The sequence below is a fragment of the Megascapheus bottae genome, chromosome 16, assembly GCF_031878675.1.
Source record: "Megascapheus bottae isolate mThoBot1 chromosome 16, mThoBot2.hap1, whole genome shotgun sequence".
Lineage (NCBI taxonomy): Eukaryota > Metazoa > Chordata > Mammalia > Rodentia > Geomyidae > Megascapheus > Megascapheus bottae.
Genome location: NC_143524.1, coordinates 45,724,616 through 45,743,765, shown reverse-complemented (window position 1 = coordinate 45,743,765; position 19,150 = coordinate 45,724,616). Strand labels below are relative to the sequence as shown.

General features: G+C 37.9%; 1 protein-coding gene across 3 annotated transcripts in view; it reads right to left on the bottom strand.

Moving 5' to 3' along the window:
* Window positions 1-19,150, bottom strand: part of Uvrag (UV radiation resistance associated) — a 300,747-nt gene that overhangs the window by 230,431 nt on the left and 51,166 nt on the right. For all 3 annotated transcript variants that reach the window (XM_090348443.1, XM_090348440.1, XM_090348441.1), the window contains one exon: window positions 4,541-4,615. In XM_090348443.1, coding sequence (XP_090204569.1) covers window positions 4,541-4,615 — 75 coding nt within the window. The remainder of the gene's footprint in view (window positions 1-4,540; window positions 4,616-19,150) is intronic.

Genomic DNA, 19,150 nt, shown 5'->3' with positions numbered 1-19,150 from the left:
TAGTGGTTAAAGTGCTTGCCTAGCATGCACGAAGACCCGGGTTCGATTCCTTGGTGCCACATACATAGAAAAAAGCCAGGAGTGGTGCTGAGGCTCAAGTGGTAGAGCTCTAGCCTTGAGAAAGTCCAAGGACAGTGCTCAAACCCTGAGCTCAAGCCCAAGACTGGCAAAAAAAAAAAAAAAGATTCCTCCATTGATGCTGTCTTTTTACCATGTTAACTATGTCTTTTGCTATGCATAAATTTCTCCGTTTTATGAAATCCCATTTGTCAATTTTCTCTCTGACTTGCTGAGCCCCAGGAACTTTACTTGCAAAGTTCTGCCTGTGCTAGGAAGTTCTAATGCTTCTCCTTCTCCTTCCTGTACTCGTTTCATGGTCTTATATTGAGGTACTTGATTCAATTTTAATTGATACTAGTACAGAGTGACAGATAAGGACTGTTTCATTTTTCTGCTTATGTGTTGAAGATGCTGTCTTTCTTCCAGCCTATGTCTCTGGCTTTCTTACAAAATAGTAGATGGATATATGCCTATATGTTTATTTCGAGGTCTTCTACTCTGTTCCATTGCTCCCTGGGCCCACTTTTGTGCCAGGATCCAGCTGTTTTCATTACTATAGTTCTATAGTAAAGTCTGAAGTCTGTAATTGTTATACATTCCACATTACTTTTTTTGATCAAATACTGCTTTAGCAATATTGCCTTTTGTGGTTCCATATGAATTTTTGGATTGTTTTCTCTACTTTAGTGAAGAATGACATTGGTATTTTGATGAATATTGCATTGAATCTATAGACCACCACAGGCAGTATTGCCTTGTCTAATGCTTTTTTAATGCCTTTTCAATGGGCCAAGATTTAAAAGTTATGCCAATATGGGTTATACAAAATAATTATAAGAAGTTGATGCTAGGGGAAAAAATAATGTAAAAGAAATGTCATCTTCTAAAATTTCTACTTCTAAGCCCAGAAAGGATTCACTGATGTTTTATCGAGCATCTACCATATACCAGGTACTGTGCTAGGGTTACCATCTGACACAATGTTAAGTATCAGGGACATAGACACTCTTATCAAAGGACTTACACCTCAGTGAATACTAGTTCCCATAGTGGACTGTACTCCTGTGCCAGGCTCCTCCTCTACAATTATCCTATTAATCTTCAAAATGACTTAGGATGAGGGACAGATTGCTACCTGCAATTACATGAGGAAACAAACTGATATAACTAAATATGCACAGTATCTTATATAGGTAAGCAGTGGTCGTATGTGGAACTACCACCAAAAATGTGTGTCTGTGTAGTACTGACCTTGTGCTTAGTCTAAGTCACTATTTTTAAAAATAAAAGGCCAGCCAACACCACTGGCTCACGCCTGTAATCCTAGCCACTCAAGAGGCTGAGATCTGAGGATTGCAGTTCAAAGTCAATCCAGGGAGAAAAGTCCCCGTGAGACTCTTAGCACCAATTAAGCACTCAAAAACTGAAAGTGGCACTGTGGCTCAATGGTAGAGCTCTAGTCTTGAGCATGAAGAGGCTCAGGGACTGTGCCCAGGCCCTGAGTTCAAGCCCCATAACCATAAACAAACAAATAAATAAATAAAGCCAGTTTTTGAGTTCAATAATTTCTGGCTAGCCACAAACCACAATCCTTCTGCCTATCCTTTCCAAACAGCTGAGATTACAGGCATCTGCCAACTCTAACTAGCTCCCCCGAAAAATCCATAGTTCTTATTTGTTTTTTGTGCTTGTATTGGGGCTTGGATTCAGGGCCTAGGCACTGTCCTTAAGCTTTTTCCCTCAAGGCTAGCACTCTTCCACTGGAACTACACATCCACTTTCAGCTTTTGGTGGTGAATTGGAGAAAAGTCTCACAGACTTTGTTTCCTGGGCTTGCTTTAATTTTTGATCCTTAGATCTCAGCCTACTGAACAGCTCAAATTATAGGCATGAGCCACCAGCACCCAGCCAAAAACCCATGTTCTTAACCACTGAGTGTACAATGATCCAAGATAGTTGACAACAATGCTCCAAAAGAGTGACTGCCAAAAGGATATTAAGGCAAAAATAGCCAATGTGGAGTTAAAGGCAAATAGGAATCATAAATGTTTCTAGATTTTTAGACCAAAAGCCTTTTATTTATTGTCCACCCCTAGCACCATGATTGCAGATAACTGCACCTGGGAAACGTGGGAGACACTCGGGTGTAGTCACCAATCTCTTCCCACCCCAGCTTCAAGTTACAACAGCATTCTTCATTGATTCTCCGTAGTTTCCAGACACTAAAACCTCTTCCTGGGTATTCTTCCAATTAAAGACTTCTACCTTCACTTACCTGCAAAACCTAAACAACCTATATCAAGATGATTATTCTTCAAAATTAGCTGACTGGAATGCATGCTGTCTTATTTTTTAATGGAAAATATAACTATTCATCAATCTATATTTTACAGTTTTGGTTATGTTGTGCAGGATTTTGTTTAACAATAGGCATGTAATAGACACTTGATGTTTATTGACTAGAGAAAAAAACACTATTTTACAACTAAAGACCAAGAGTTCATTGTTACTTATTCAATTGTCTGCAATTGATTTGTCAAATAAATAAAAATTTACTGCACAAAATTTAAAAACTCCTGTCACTGCCTAATGATGCCAGCAGAGGCTACTAATAAAATATTAAAATTCTTGCAATTTAAGTTAGTCCAAAATTTTAGTTGTATTACATAGTTGTCCAGATAGGACACCATAATTCATGTCTATAATCCTAGCTGTTTGGGAGGCAGAGATGAGGAGGATAAAGCATCCTAGGTAATCCCCTAGGCTTCATCTCAAGCAATAAAACACTGGGTGTGGTAGCACATAAATGTCATGAAAAACAGAAGGATTATAATTCAGTCTGGCCTTGGCATAATGTAAGACCCTATGTGAAAAATAACTGAAGTAAAAAGGACCTTAGTGCCACAAGAAGGGATGAAGGGGAGGGAAGGAGAGGGAAAGATTCCAAATACACTCTGGATGAATCCCTTTCCTACAGTTAAGAGGTTCACTGGGTTTTTAAAATTCAAAAAGAAATGAGAAAAGCCTTTTGGAGAAGCAGAGAAGCAAAAGTTCTGAGCAAATAAAGAATACTTCTGCCAGTAGACCCAGACTAGTTAAAGACAGTAGAACATGGACAGAATGAGGATCAACATAAACATCAGCAATGTAAAAAAGAAAAAGAGAAGCCAAAGAATTGGCCAACAAAACTTTCAGCTACCATTTAAAAGTGGCTCTAAAATTTGACAAGAATAAGTTTTGCTTTCTTCTATACAGAACAAAATGTCTGTAAATTTTAATACTGTTCTCCAAACCTTGTTGATTAAGCATTTTAAATTTTTCATAAAATATTCCAAGCATGACTTTTGACATACACTTAGAATCACTGCAATTACAAATGTACTTGGACTCACTCCTACCCCCACACAACAGTTTGTTACCCATTTCTTTCCTTGTTTCCTCATCCATCTCCTCCCAAGTTGGCAAAACTTTTTGTTCTCTGTATTCCTTCTCTTCTCTTATCTAATTAGAAATCCCTATTCCATTTCTAGTCTTTACTGGTCATCCTTAAATTATCCATATGTATACTTGGGCACAAGTATTTCTTACATATCCTAAAGCTATTTACTATCTCTGTCTTTCATACAGCAGTGACCTTGGTGAGTTGACTCCTGCACCACAAGGCAACCTATACACCACACCATGGGCCTCGGCATCTCGTGTCCATATCTTGGAGTTCATTTCAATTATCATCATTTTACAGGGTGATATGTACATAGCTACTGAGCTATTATGATCCTCTGGTTTGACAATCCTAGGCGTACACTATTACAAATGAGGAAAACCATGCAGTCTATGTTTCTTTGGGTCTGGCTTACTTGACTTAATATGATTTTTTACAATTCTTTCCATTTCCTTATGAATTAGGCAATATCATTCTGTCTGATGGAAGTGCATACTCCACTGTGTATACATACTACATTTTCTTGATCCATTCATCTACTGAAGGGCATCTGAGTAAACTACTCAGAGAAGGATGGAAGTGGCACTGTGGCTCAAGTGGTAGAGAACTTGCCTTGAACAAAAGAAACTTGGGTACAGAACTCAGGCCCAGAGTTCAAACCCTAGGACTTAAAAAAAGGCAAGGGAGAGCACAAAGCCCTAAATCCAAGTATGCACATGTGCACATGCACACACACGCATACATACACACACACCCATTATTCACCTCAAAAGAATTATGTAGCATAACAGAACACAGCTAGCTTAGGTTTTACAAGGAATATAACCTGAATTTAGAAAAGCTTAATTGGATTGGCTATATACCTTACAAGATGATTTTCACGCTAAAAAGCATTTATCCTATACCACAGGAAACAAGAATCTTACAGTGATCCTTTAAAGCATGATTTTTACATGGAGCATCTTAGAATTCTATCAACCCAGGTGTCAGGCACACCTACAGTAACCAAACCCCACAACAGGAGGAGACTCCTCTTACCTTGTGTTCAAAGGGAGCACCGTAGTAGCCATCATTTAGCCCAAAAATTATTTCATTTTGGTTTCGGGCATGAATCTAAGAAAGGAGGAAAGCACACTATTAATCATTCCAATCATATATTTGAGGGAGTTTGGGTTATACTGGGGTTTAAGTGAGGATTTTGCACTTCCAGTCACACTTGAATATATCAGAGAAACAGGACCAATTTCAAAGCTGAGAAAGGGAGCTGCTACATCTAAATTAGACACTTGTCAAAACAAAACACAGGTGACTATTGGAGCATTTACTACGGAGTCAAAGGCCTCAGAAAAGTACCTCAAGATTCCACGTTGTACTCACATACAATTTTCCAGACACATCTGGAAAATTATTTTCTAGAATCACCTCTGAAAGGTGTCACAAAACAGCTATTCCTGAAGGACAGGGGGTTCAAGGAGACACTGCACATGTTCTTCTCAAAGGAAATAAGCCAATAAATCTATATGAATGCTTCAATATGAAGCCTTCAAAAAAGAACATAAAAATGAATATTCATTCATATATCCAAAAGGACAGTTTTAAAAAATCATAGTCTTAACTATCTGTATATTATTCTCTTTGAATTTCAACTGACTTAACTATCAAACATTCAACAGCAGGAGAACATAACTAAAACATTTAAGACCTAGTTGTGCATATCTTTTAATCCCAGCAATCATAAATGCAGAGAAAAAAGGATCACAAGGTCAAGGCCAGTCTAGGCTATCAAACAAGTCCCTGTCACATTAAAAACTAGGAAGGGAGAAGGGGGAGGATACCTTTAAGAAATAAAATCTTATGATAAGTCAATATAAAGTATCTAATATGAAATGTATAATAAATTTATTTTCCTCAGAAAGAGTTGTAGCCTTTAAGAACAAAAACAGGGCCCAGTGGTAGAGTGCTTGTCTAGCATGCACGTAGACCCAGGTTCAATTCCTCAATACCATATACATAGAAAAAGCCAGAAGCCCCAAGACTAGCAAAAAGAAAAAAAAAAGTTTCTACTGTAAAAAGATTCAAATGAGAGTTCATAGGCTAACAGAGTGGCTTACAGAAGAGCATTCGCCTAGCAAGCCTAAGGCCCTAGTTCAATCCACAATACCACAAAAAAATTAGTTAGCCAGCTACTTAATTAAAGAGAATTCAAGCAGAAGAACAATAGAAATACTAGAATATGTGATCCATTCACCCTCCAGATAGAGAAAGAGCAGCCAAGGGTATCAACAAAAAAGCCCTGTGCACTATCCTTGGCCTTTCTCAAGGCTAGAGCTCTACCACTTAAGCCACAGCACCATTGCTGGTTTTTTTCTATGTATGTTGTACCAAGGAATTGAATGTGGGTCTTCGTGCATGCTAGGCAAGCACTCTACCACTAGATCAAACTCCCAGCCCCAAATAACATGTTTTTAAGTGAGTCTAGGAATAATTACAATAGCACTTTGAAACTTCAATAAGTTTTCTTTTGTTTTACAAAATATAAATTGACTAATTTAAAATGATTAATAGTGGAATTATATTCAAAGATTGGTGCATACCATATTTTGTACTAAGAAATACTTTATTCCTTTATTGACTATGTACATAAATTCATAATCTGTTGTATTTCAACTGACTGCTAATGATGAGTTTCACTGATTTATACAAATGCCTCAGCTGAGGCTTTCTCTTTGGAGAAAAAAAAAAAAAGCCCTGTGAACATTTATATGACTTCAACATCTTCTACTTCTATACTGAAAGCAAACCTAAATATGTTTCCTGTTTATCCATATCATTTACTGAGCTGAATCACTAGCAAAGATGAGTCTATAATCATGGATTTCTAATGAAAGCTGTAATCAATCTCAGGAAGCTTCTCATCTTTAAAAAGAAACAAGGAAACATTATGAAATGAGTTACAAGATTAAATGGGACTGATGTTTTATAAATATTTTACCTATGGGTCGGGAGTTTGGCCTAGTGGTTAAAGTGCTTGCCTAGCATGCATGAAGACCCGGGTTCGATTCCTCAGTACCACATACATAGAAAAAAAGAAAAAAAGCCAGAAGTGGTGCTGAGGCTCAAGTGGTAGAGCTCTAGCCTTGAGAAAGTCCAAGGACAGTGCTCAGGCCCTGAGCTCAAGCCCAGGACTGGCAAAAAAAAAAAAAAAAAAAAAAAAAAAAAACCCACACCAACAACAAAAAAACTAAATTAGCTTCATTATGCTATAGTAAAACCCACTTCTCTATCAGGGAAGTTTAAAAAAAATATTTTATCTACTTACATACGTAGGAGAAGAAAATGAACTATATAGTCATCAAAATGTTAACAATGAATGTTTATAGCTAGGTAGACAATTACATGAATTTTTATCTCTTTGATTTCCAAACTTTTCCACAAAGGGCATATATTATTTTTTAAATTGGAAGGAAAATATCAATGGCATTTAAAAAGGTATGAGAAAAGTATAGGCAAAGGTGAATCTAGCATGAAAGTAAAGTTCTCAGAGTGTAATCTTCACAAAGATGAGCACTAAACTAGTTCATGGAAAGGAGACAACACAGTTCGAGTACTTAGGAAGACATGAGGCTAACATTGAGAGTCCTGGGTTCTATTTCCAACTTCAATTGATTTCATGGAGCCAGGAGTTTGTCCTAGTGGTAGTGTGCTTGCCAAGCATGCATGAAGACCAGGGTTTGATTCCTCAGTACCACATGCATAGAAAAGCCAGAAGTAGTACTACAGCTTAAGTGTTAGAATGTTAGCCTTCAGGCAAACCCAAGAACAATGCTCTGGCCCTGAGTTCAAGCCCCAGGACTAGCAAAAAAAAAAAAAAAAAAAAAGGAAGTACTTTATTACAGGGAACTCTGCTGTGTTTATGGCCCCAGTGCCCAGTGCTTTTAACATACAGCAGTTTTTTTTTTAATTTTTTTATTGTTAAGATTAAGTGGCTACATATATTTTACAGTACTGTGACAGTACTTAGCAATTATCACAAATCATTTTTAACATTTAAAATACTAAGCATCACTGTTCTAGTCTACAAAATTTATAATACTGGAATATACAAAAACTTCTAGACTTACATAGAATGAAAGGTTTAACTCTTTGAATATTGACAATGAAACCATTTCTTCGAGATTGGGTGCTATGTACATTTCCTCTCTTTGCTAGGGAATTGGTTGGTCCTTCTTTCTCTCTCTGTCCCATCAATACCCTTGCATTGCATAGATCTAATACCCACATAACAGAGAGACCCTGTGCCATTTGTCTCTTTGGTCTTGGCTTAACCCGCTGTACATGATTTTCTCTAGCTCCATCCATTTCCCAGAGAGTATCATTATTTTCTCTTGTTCAATGGCAATACAGAACTCCATTGTATATATGTACCACATTTTTTGGATCTAATCATCTGTAGTGGGGCATCCGGGTTGTTTCTATCTCTTGGCTACTGTGAAGAGTGCAATGATGAACACGGACGTGCAGGTGGTCCTTATCATATCCTGAGTCATGTTGCTCAGGGTGGATGCCTGGGAGTGATACGATTGAGTCCTAGGGAAGGTCTATGTTTAGTTTTTTGAGGAACCTCTAAACTGCTTTCCAGAGTGGTTATACTAGTTCTCACCAGTGGTGCAATAGGGTTCCTCTTTCTCCACCTCTCTACAAACATTTGCTATTATCTGAATTCATATTGGCCATTATGATTTGGGTAAGGAGGTATCTCAGGGTTTTTACTTGCATTTCCTTTATGGCTACAGATGATGGGCATTTTCTCATATATTTCTTTGACATTTTTACCTCTTCCTCTGATAAGTTTCTCTTTAGTTCCTTTACCCATTTAGTGATTGGTTTGTTGAGTTTGGGGAAGATTCATTTCTTTGGTTCCCTTTAAATATTGGATATTAAGCCTTGGTCTGATGTATTGTTGGTAAATATCTTTTCCCAGTTGGTTGGTTGTCATTCTATTTTAGTAGCTATGTCTTCGTGCAGAAACTTATTTTTTTTAATTTTTTTTTGGTGGGTCATGTGGCTTGAACTCAGAGTGAGCATTGTCCCTGAGCTCTTTAGCTCAAAACTACTGCCCTACCCTTGAGCCAAGCCCCACTTCCATTTTCTAGAGATTACTTGGAGATAAGAGTCTCAGGTCCTGGGAAATGGGGTTGTGGCTCAAGGGATAGTGAGGTAACCTTAGCTAAAGAGCTCAAGGACAGTGGCCAGGCCCAGAGTTCAAGCCCATAACCCACCAAAAAAAAAAAAAAAAAAAAAAAAAAACTCTCGGCCAGGAGTTTGGCCTAGTGGTTAAAGTGCTTGCCTAGCATGCATGAAGACCCGGGTTCGATTCCTCGGTACCACATACATAGAAAAAAAGCCGGAAGTGGTGCTGAGGCTCAAGTGGTAGAGCTCTAGCCTTGAGAAAGTCCAAGGACAGTGCTCAGGCCCTGAGCTCAAGCCCAGGACTGGCAAAAAAAAAAAAAAAAGTCTCAAGTCCTTTTGTTCCCTGGGCTGGCTTTGAACCTCGATCCTCAAATCTCAGCCTCCTGAGTAGCTAGGATTTCAGTGTGAGCCAACGCGCTCAGCTCGAAACTTTTTATTTTTAGGTAGTCCCATTTGTCAAGTCTCTCTCCAATCTGTCGTGACCCTGGGATTCTGTTCAGGAAGTTCCTGCCTGTGCCTATGAGGTCCAGTGTCTATCATACTCTGTCTTGTAGCAGCTTCAGAGTTTCGGGCCTATTAATATTGAGGTCTTTGATCCATTTTGAGCATGGTGACAAGCTGGGATACACTAATAGTTTTCTGCATGTGGCCACCCAGTTTTCCCAGCACCAGTAATTAAAGAAGCTGTTTTTTCCATTGAATATCTTTGGCTCCTTTTGTCAAATATTAGCTGACTGTATGTGCTTTTATTTCTACATCTTCTATTCTGCTCCATTGATCGTCAAGTCTATTTGTTCCAATACCATGCTGATTTGTTATTATGGCTCTATAGTAGAGTTTGAAATCTGGTAGTGTAATACCACCTGTATTGTTTTTTGCCTAGAATTGCTTTGGCTACGCTAGGTCTTCTGTTGTTCCATACGAATTCATGGATTGTTTCCTCTATTTTAGTAAAAAAATATCCTTGGAATTTTGATGAGGATTGCATTGAAATTGTGTATCATTTTTGGCAGTATGGCCATTTTTTTTACAAAATTTTTTCCTTGTATTTTTTTTTCAAATTTTTGAAAGATTTTAGTAACACTGATTTTTACATAATATTTCAAATGTCATGTTTAACAAACAAGTATTCAAGAAGGGAATCTCTGTATGCAATCACTGCACATAGATTTTAGAACATAATTAAAATAAAGCTGAGGGTTTGTATGTCATACATATCAATTTATATAATATTATATCTATAGAATATATACCACATCATAGATTTTTATGTTTATGTAGTTATATCTCCAAGACCATGTCCATAACCTCAGGTACCCAAACATTGAGTCATCACTCTTGTACTGTTTGAATCTAATATCCAGATATCAAGGAAACCATGTACCTTTTGTTCCTTTGGTCTTGACTTATCTCACTCAACATAATTCACTCTAGTTTCATCCACTTCCCAGCAAATGCCATTATTTTATCTTGCCTTTTGGCTACATAGAATTCCATTGTGTGTGTCTGTGTGTGTATCTATCACATTTTATTGTATCCATTCATCTGTAGTAGGGCATCTGGGTTGTTCCATTGCTTGGCTATTTTGAATAGTGCAGAGATGAACATGGCTGAGCAGGTGTCCTTATCATATACTAGGTTATGATGCTCAGGGTAGATGACTAGGAGAGGGTATGTCAGGATCATAGGGAAGGTCTACTTTCAGTTTTTTAAGAGACCTCCAAACTGCCTTCCAAAGTGGCTGTACTAGTTTACATTCCCACCAGCAGTGCAGTAGGGTTCCTCTTTCTCCACAAGAGCATTTGTCATTGTCTGAGTTCAGAATATTGGCCATTCTAATTGCAGGGGTAAGGTGGTATCTTAGGATTATTTGCATTTCCTTTATGATCATGGATGATGAGCATTTTCTCATATGTTGGTGTGGGTTTTTTTTTTTTTTGCCATTTTAACCTCTTCCTTTGATAACTCTTTAGTTCCCTTGCCCATTTAGTGACTGGTTTGTTTTGTTAGGGTGGTGGGGGGAGAGGAATTAGTTTCTTGAGTTCCCTGTAGATAATGGATATGAAGCATTTGTCTCATGTAGTATTGGTAAATATCTTTTCCCAGTTGAGTGGCTGTCTTTCTACTTGAGTAGCTATGCCTTTGTCTGTGTAGAAACTTATTTTTTGGTAGTCCCATTTGTCAACTCTCTTCCCCAATCTTTTGTGACCCTGGAACTCTGTTCAGGAAGTTTTTGCCTGTGCATATGAGTTCCAGTGTCTCTCCTATTCTATCATGTAGCAGTTTCAGGGTTTCAGGTCTGATATTGAGGTCTTGGATACATTTTGAGTTAATGCTTGTGCAGGACAGTATGACCATTTTCACAATGTTGATTCTCCCTAACCATGAGCATGGAAGGTCTTTCCATTTCCTAATATCCTCTTTAATTTCTTTAGGCTTTAGTTTTCATTAAATAATTCCTTTACATGTTTGGTTAATTTCTAAATATTTTATTCTTGTGGGTGGGGGCTATCGCAAATAGGATTGTTTTCATGATTTCTCCTTCTGTTTGTGTATTGTTGGGTTGATTTTGTATCTTGCTACTTTGCCAAAGTGGCTTATTAGTTCTAAGAGTTTGGGAGTAGAACTTATTGGGTTGTTCAGGTATAAGATCATGTCATCTGCAAACAGAGATAGTTTAAATTTCTTCTCTCCCTATGTGGATCCCTTTGATGGCCTTTTCTTTCCTTATTGCTCTGGCTAAAGATTCCAAAACTATATTGAAGTGGAGAGAGTGGGCATCTCTGTCTTGTTCCTGACTTTAAGGTAAATGGCTTTAGTTTTTCACCATTTAGTATGATATTGGCTGTTGGCCTGTAGTATGTGGCTTTAATTATTCTAAAGAATGTACCTCCTATTCCTACTTTCTCTAGTACTTTCAACATGAATGGATGCTGTATTTTGTTAAAGGCTTGCTTGGCATCAAGAGAAATAATCATATGATTCTTGACCTTAGTTCTATTAATATGGTAAATTACATTGATTTGCCAATGTTAAACCAGATTTGCATCTGTGCAACAAAGACTACTTAGTCATAGTGTATAATTTTTTTAATTTGCCTCTGGATTCTGTTGGCTAGTATTTTATTGAGAAGCTCTGCATCTGAGTTCATTATAGAGTTTAATCCTTCCCTGGTTTGGGGATGAGTGTGATATTGGCTTCATAGAATGACTTTGGGATGGCTCCCTCTGCTTCTGTTTCTCAAAAGAGCTTCAGTAGTATGGGTATTAATTCATCTTTAAAAGTCTCATAGAATTCTTCATTGAAACCATCTGGGGCTGGGCTATTTTCCTAATTGGCACACTTCTGATTGCATTCTCTATCTCATTTTATGATATTGATTTATTCTGTTGATTTATATCTTCTTGGTTCAATTTGGACAGTTTATATTTCTCTAAAAATTCATCCATTTCTGTTAGGTTTTCTGTTTCAGTGAATATAGATTCTGACAGTAGTAATTTATGACTGTTTGGTTATCTTGTATGTTGGTTGTGATTTTTTCCTGTGGCATCTCTAACCTTGTTCATTTGAGTCTCCTCTCTTCTTTTTTTCATTAATCTTGTAAGAGGTCTGTCAATTTTATTAATTTTTTCAAAAAAACAGCTTTTTGTTTCATTTATTTTATGGATTTTTTATTTCTACCTCATTAACTTCTACTTTTATTTTTTGTAATTTCTGTCCTAGTTGCTTTAGATTTAATTTTTTCTTGCTCTTCTAGAAGCTTTAATTGCTTTTTGAGAGTTTTTTTGCTTGTGTTTCTTCTGTCTTCTTAATATGAGCTCTTAGGGAGATGAATTTGCCCCTTATGACTGATTTTGCTGCATCCTTTGTAATAAATTTTCATTTTCATTACATTGTAGAAACTTTCTAATTTCTTCTTTAATTTGTTCTGTGACACAAGTGTTATTCAGTATCAGACTGTTCAGCTTCCATGTGCAGTTTTTATAGTGTACTGTTATTCACTAGTTTGATTTCACTATGGTCAGATAGAATGCAAGGGATTATGTTAATCTTCTTATAGCTCCATACGTTCTTTGTATGAACTATGATATGACCTATTTAAGAGAATGTTCTGTGAGCTGCTGAGAAAAATGTGTAATGTACTGCTGTTGGGTGGAAAACTGTTGATGTCTGGAACACTGTGGATGTCTACAACCATTCAAGTTTAATGGCACTTGCTTTACTTGCCCCATCAAACATGCAGGAAATATTTCCTGCTCTGTAGTATCAGAAAGAGAGGGGCCAGGAATTTGGCCTAGTGGTTGAGTGTTTGTCTAACATGCATGAAGACCAGGATTTGATTCCTCCGTACCATATACATAGAAAAAAGTCGGAAGTGGTGCTGAGGCTCAAGTGGTAGAGCTCTAGCCTTGAGAAAGTCCAAGGACAGTGCTCAGGCCCTGAGCTCAAGCCCAAGACTGGCATGGGGAGGGGGGGGGGAGAGAGAGGGGGGGGGAGGAGAGGAGGAGAGAGAGGGGGGAGGGAGGGAGGGAGGGAGGGAGGGAGAGAGGAGAGGGGAGAGGGAGAGGGAGAGGGAGAGGGAGAGGGAGAGGGAGAGGGAGAGGGAGAGAGGGAGAGAGGGAGAGAGGAGAGAGAGAGAGAGAGAGAGAGAGAGAGAGAGAGAGAGAGAGAGAGAGAGAGAGAGTGAGTCTATGAAAGAACTGGACGGGGAAGTATTGGGGGAAGATGGGCAATCAAAAGCTCAGTAAGAGTCACTGGTTCCTAATTAGTAATGAAAAAAAAATGTGTTTAACAGAACAGACTATTATATTGAATGCTACTTAAATGCACTGTTTTAGTAGTACATTGCATTAAAAACTGTAATAATTGCTCTCCCTTACTAATTAAAGATGACTGATTGTTGGGCACAGTGGCTCATACCTGTAATCCTAGCTATTCAGGAGGCTGAGAGCTGAGGATCGAGGTTCAAAGCCAGCCCAGGCACTGAAGTCCATGAGACTCTTATCTCTAATTAACCAGTAGAAAACAGGAAGTGGCAATGTGGCTCAAGGGATAGGGTTGTAGGGACAACACCCAGGCCCAAAGTTCAAGTCCCACAACTGACCAAAAAAAAAAAAAAAAATGGACTCATATAATAATAACTAGAATTTCAATATGGAAACTACAGTTATATTAATCACATCCTCATATCTCAATATAAAAACCAACAAACTTTATAAGACAGCTGATCCAAGATAGTAAAATGAGGAACAAATACAATCTGTATCAAGGAAACAAACAGTAATTACATGAATCTAGTAATCACTGTGTAACCTTCAACAAATCACTTAATCTCTCTGTGCTCTTGTTTTCTCACTTAAATACTGAGGAAATAATAACATTTAGTCTCTTGATCCTCAAAAAGCCTCCAGTCATTATGTATCTGTAAAAGATATTAAACCATTACATATGCTGCTATTGAAAACACTGACTTCTGTTTCCTCATGTAAGTTAAGGTACTACAATGGTCCACATAAGCAATATTCAACAAATTCTCCAATTTTTTTCCACCTTGACTGCTTCCAAATTTTCCTGACTCTCATCAAAATATAGATCCAGCTCAGCTTAGTTCAGGATTCCTAAGGACAAAGTTGTGACAAGCTGTAAAGGCTGTAGGAAATATGGGTTTCCTATGTAGCTCTGACATACATATATATCTTCTGACAAGTTGTATCATCACTCAGTTGAAAATGATGGGGGTAGATTTAGCTCTACTTCACCTTATTTCTGATTCTACTCTCATTTTCATTGCTCTTGTTAATTTTAATGCATCATTCGAAATTTAATCCAGACCAATATATCTTCACTAGTATTGTAAAACACCACATTCAGCAACAGAAGAACTCACATAACACAAACAAGAAACATTCACCAAGGTAGAATAAATAACTGGGACCATAAAATTAAATCTTTTAAAAGTTAAAAGTGTTGAAATCATACAAGTAATGTTTTCTAAACTCAATGAAGATCAACAATGGAAGTAAATCTGGAAACTTAAACAACAGGTCTCTAAATACTGTCTGATTCAAAGAGGAAACAAAGAAAAATTAGGAAATATTTAGAATTAAATAAAAACACAAAATCCAAATTTGTGAGATATATAGCTAAAGAAGTGTTTACAAGAAATGTAGCTAAAGCAGTGCTTACAAGAAATTTTTATTAAGTGCTGATTTTAAAAACAAATCAAGTGGGACGGAGCATAGCCTAGTGGTAGAGTGCTTGTCTAGCATGCAGGAAGCCCTGGGTTCAATCCCTTCGTACCATACACACAGAAAAAGCTAGAAATGGTGCTATAACCCAAGTAGCAGAGCACCAGCCTTAAGCAAAAAGTATCCAAGGATAGTGCCAAACTTCAAATTGGCAACTTCCAAAAGAAACTAGCAAAAAACAAATTAGCAAAGAAGAACAAATTATATCTAAAGAACGCAAATATTAATAAAGATAGAAACAAATCAATGAAATTAAGAACAAAGACAAATCAATAAAGTCAAATACTAGCTTTTGAAAAGTTAATGAAGTCGATAAATCTCTAATAAAAGGGATCAAGCCAAAGAGAAGAAAAAAAACTATAACAAGAACAAAGTAGGGAAGCATGATTAATCGTACACGCATCCAAAAGACATAGAAAGACTACAAAGAATATTTTAAAATCTCAAATGATACAGCCTTTGAAAGAAAAGCCATCAAAACTCCCAGAAGTCACAGTTAGCCTAGACAGCTTGCTCCCACAGTCCATGAAGGAAAAGCAAACTCTAAAACTCTACCACAGAGAAATCCTAACATCCAGATGGCTTTACTAAATAATCCTGCCAAATATGTGTGGAATAAGTAACAACAACTCTATAAAAATTCCTCCCGAAAAATAGAAGTAAATACTTTGCATTCCATTTTATGAATCCATCATTGTTCTAATAATGGCAAACCAGACAGACTTCCAGAAAAGTATAGACAATAATCCTCATAAATATAGACACAAAAAAATTAACAGCCAAGTGCCAGTAGCTCAGGCAGAAAAGTCCATGAGATTCTTACTTCAGATTGAGAGAGGAGAGAAGAGGAGAGGGAAGGTGAGGGGAGGAGAGGAGGGAGAGGGGGAGGGGGGGAAGGAGGGAAGGAGAGGGACAAAGAGAGAGGGAGAGAGAGGGAGAGAGAGGGAGGGAGAGGGAGAGAGAGACAGAGACAGAGTGAGAGGGAGAGAGAGACAGAGAGAGAGGGAGAGGGAGAGACAGAGACAGAGAGAAACAGCAGAGCTCTGGCTCTAGCAGTAGAATATGAGCTTTAAGCAAAAATGCTTAGGACCAGCACCCACACCCTGACTTCAAGCTCCAGGACCAGCACTAAAAAAATAAAATTTAGCAACTCAAATCCATCAGTGCATAAAAGCATATGTTTGCGTATTTGCATGCATACATATATGTATCCACATACATACATATAAACGAGAATAAAAACCCTAAACTGTCAGTGTTCACAATGTGTCTGCTTATTTAGCAATCTATAAAAGAAATCTAAAAAAATTTAAAAGGCACTTACATTCTAGAAATAAGTTTATCAAGGTGAGAGACCAAAAACATATGTTGCATTAAATGTACAACAAAAACTGGCAATAAGAGTATTTTTCAAGGAATGTCATTAAGTTTGCATAAAAATATGAAATCTACAAATATAAACATAATATGTACAAGATCCATATATGAAAAACTAGAAAACACTGATGAATAACACCAAAGCTTCTCATAAATGAAGAGATATATCATTTCTATAGATCAAAAGACACAATAGTAACAGGTCAATTTGTCAATTCTTCCTAAATTTTCTTAAGTTCAACACCTATTAAAATACCTGAAAAATTTTGTAGAAATTGGTTTTAAAAAAAGATTCTAAAATATAAACAAAAAGGAAAACAAAACAGACAACACAAAAATATTTTGCTTTTGTTTTTATTTATGTTCTAACGCCTATCTAGAATTGCCAGAAACTATCTCCAAAAAGAACAGAGTTGGAAGGTTCATGTTACCTGAATTCAAGACATAAAGACGTTCAAGACATAAAACTATAGAAATCAAGACAACTTGACACAAGCCTTAGATACACAGACCAAGTGAACTGGAATCCAAAACTAGATGCATACAAATGACTCTTGATAATCGATTTTTCAAAAATGATGACAGAGTAATTCCTGGGGGAAATAACAGCTTTCACAACAAGGAGTATAGAAGCCATTGTTCATCTATCTCCAAAACAATGGAATTTGTACTTCATATGAATGTCAATTCAACAGATAAATGTAAAACCTGAAACTGTAAAACTTGTAGCAGAATAGTTCTGAAAGAAAAGAACAGAAAACAAACAATAACCACAACAAACAAACAAAAAAAAAAAACCCTTAGTAGCACTGAGATAGGCAATAAACCATACATACAAAGCATGAAACACAAAAGAAGGAAATAATAGTGCAGTTAATCAGCATCAAAAAACTCTATGTTCTATGAATGACACTATTAAGAAATTCTAAAGCTGAGCTGGCAGGAAACATTTGAAAAACGTATTTCTTATAAACAGCCAACATTAGCTAAAAATGCATGATTTTTTTTTTTTGGCCAGTCCTGGGGCTTGAACTCAGGGCCTGGATACTGGGGGGTGGGGGGAAGGAGGGAGAGAGAAGGAGGGAGGGAGAGAAAGGGAAAGAGAAGGAGAGGGAGAGGGGGAGAGGGAGAGAGAGAGAGAGAGAGAGAGAGAGGAGATGAGAGAGAGAGAAGAGAGAGAAGAGAGAGAGAGAGAGAGAGAGAGGAGAAAGAGAGGGAAGGAGGAGAGAGGAAGAGAGGAGAGGAGAGGGGAGAGGGCAGAGAGGAGAGAGAGAGAGAGAGAGAGAGAGAGAGAGAGAGAGAGAGAGAGAGAGAGAGAGAGGGAGGGAGAGAGAGAACACAAACTAGGGAGGGGGAGAGAGAGAAAGAGAGAGGGAAGGAGAAGAGAGAAACAGAGAGAAACAGAGGGGGGGAGGGAGGGGGAGGGAAAGGGGGAAAGGAAGGGAGAGGGAGGAAAGGAGGGAGAGAGAGGGAGGGGAGGGGAAGGGAGGGGGAGAGAGGAGAGGGAGAGAGGGGGGGAGGGGAAAGACCTGCTCAGAAAAGGGAAAAAGTTGCTAGAATCCAAATGGAGTCACTTGTGCCAACCCTCCCAAAAGTAATCAAAGGTGAGAGGTTAGGAATAAGAGATTCATAAGCAAACTAACACATCACACATCACACATCACTGGCAGAAGGCAACTCGTATTTTTGGTCAAGGCCTTCTATTTAAATAAATAACCTGACCTTTACTCCCACTTGGTATTGCTAGTTTAGTTTTGGGGGTGTTTTGCCAGTCATGGGGCTTGAACTCAGGGCCTAAGCACTGTCCTTGGGCTTCCTCAAGGCTAATGCGCTACCACTTGAGCACAGGACCACTTCCAGCTTCTTTCTGTATATACAGATGTGCATACTATACCCTAGTTTCTGTATACACATACATGATACTAAAATTGAACCGAGGCTTCACGCATGCTAAGCGAGCACTTCCCAGCCCCTACTGCTGGGAGGTTAAACAAGTACTTTTGACTTCAAAATATTTTCAATCCTACTAATACTTCAAGTACTATCAACTATTTGTCCCCTTCTGGTATGTAGATTTCTGTCCAAGAAATATACAGAGCTAGATAAGCCAATATGTAATTCCCTCAAGACTGAGCAATGTGGAAGCATAAGGGAAGAATTTTAACAGGTCCTTGAATTGCTTTTGCTGAAAAGCACCGCTGATTTCTTATTTGGGTCCACAAATTAACAAATGCAGAAGAAAAGCTTAGTATCCCTGCCTCCACTTTTGTGTCTGTCTTTGTTCTGAGTCATTCACACACCTACAATGCAAGAAGGGCAGGACTCATTAGAAACATCTTCATGGGAAGAGACCAAAACTAATCCTGAGAAGCAGCAAAGCCTTGTAGGACAGACTCTGCCTCTAAATGAAAGTACTTGTAGGACAGACTGTGGCACTAAATGAAGATACTTATCTGTAACGAGCCTTCAATCTGGAACAAAAGTAATCATCTCAGAGGGACCAGACTGTTCCCCTAAAGTGATGACAGTGATAAACAAATCTTCTGGACTCCATGAAGACTAGAACTGAGTTAATGACCAAACAGGCCACATTTGTAACTACAACGGTTATTATGCAGACTCTTTTGCTGTCCCAACCAATGCTGCCTATACAAGAAGCTCATGTCTATGTGTCAAAGAAAGCTAAAGATGGGCCCAAGTGTTTTTACCTTGCCTCCTCCCAAGACCGCCTAGGCCACATAGTAAGTCTCCTTCCTCTGCCTTCTACCACTCACTACTATCCTTTATTTGGCTTAAGAGCAAGTGGTCAAACCTTACATGTGGAATCTCAGGA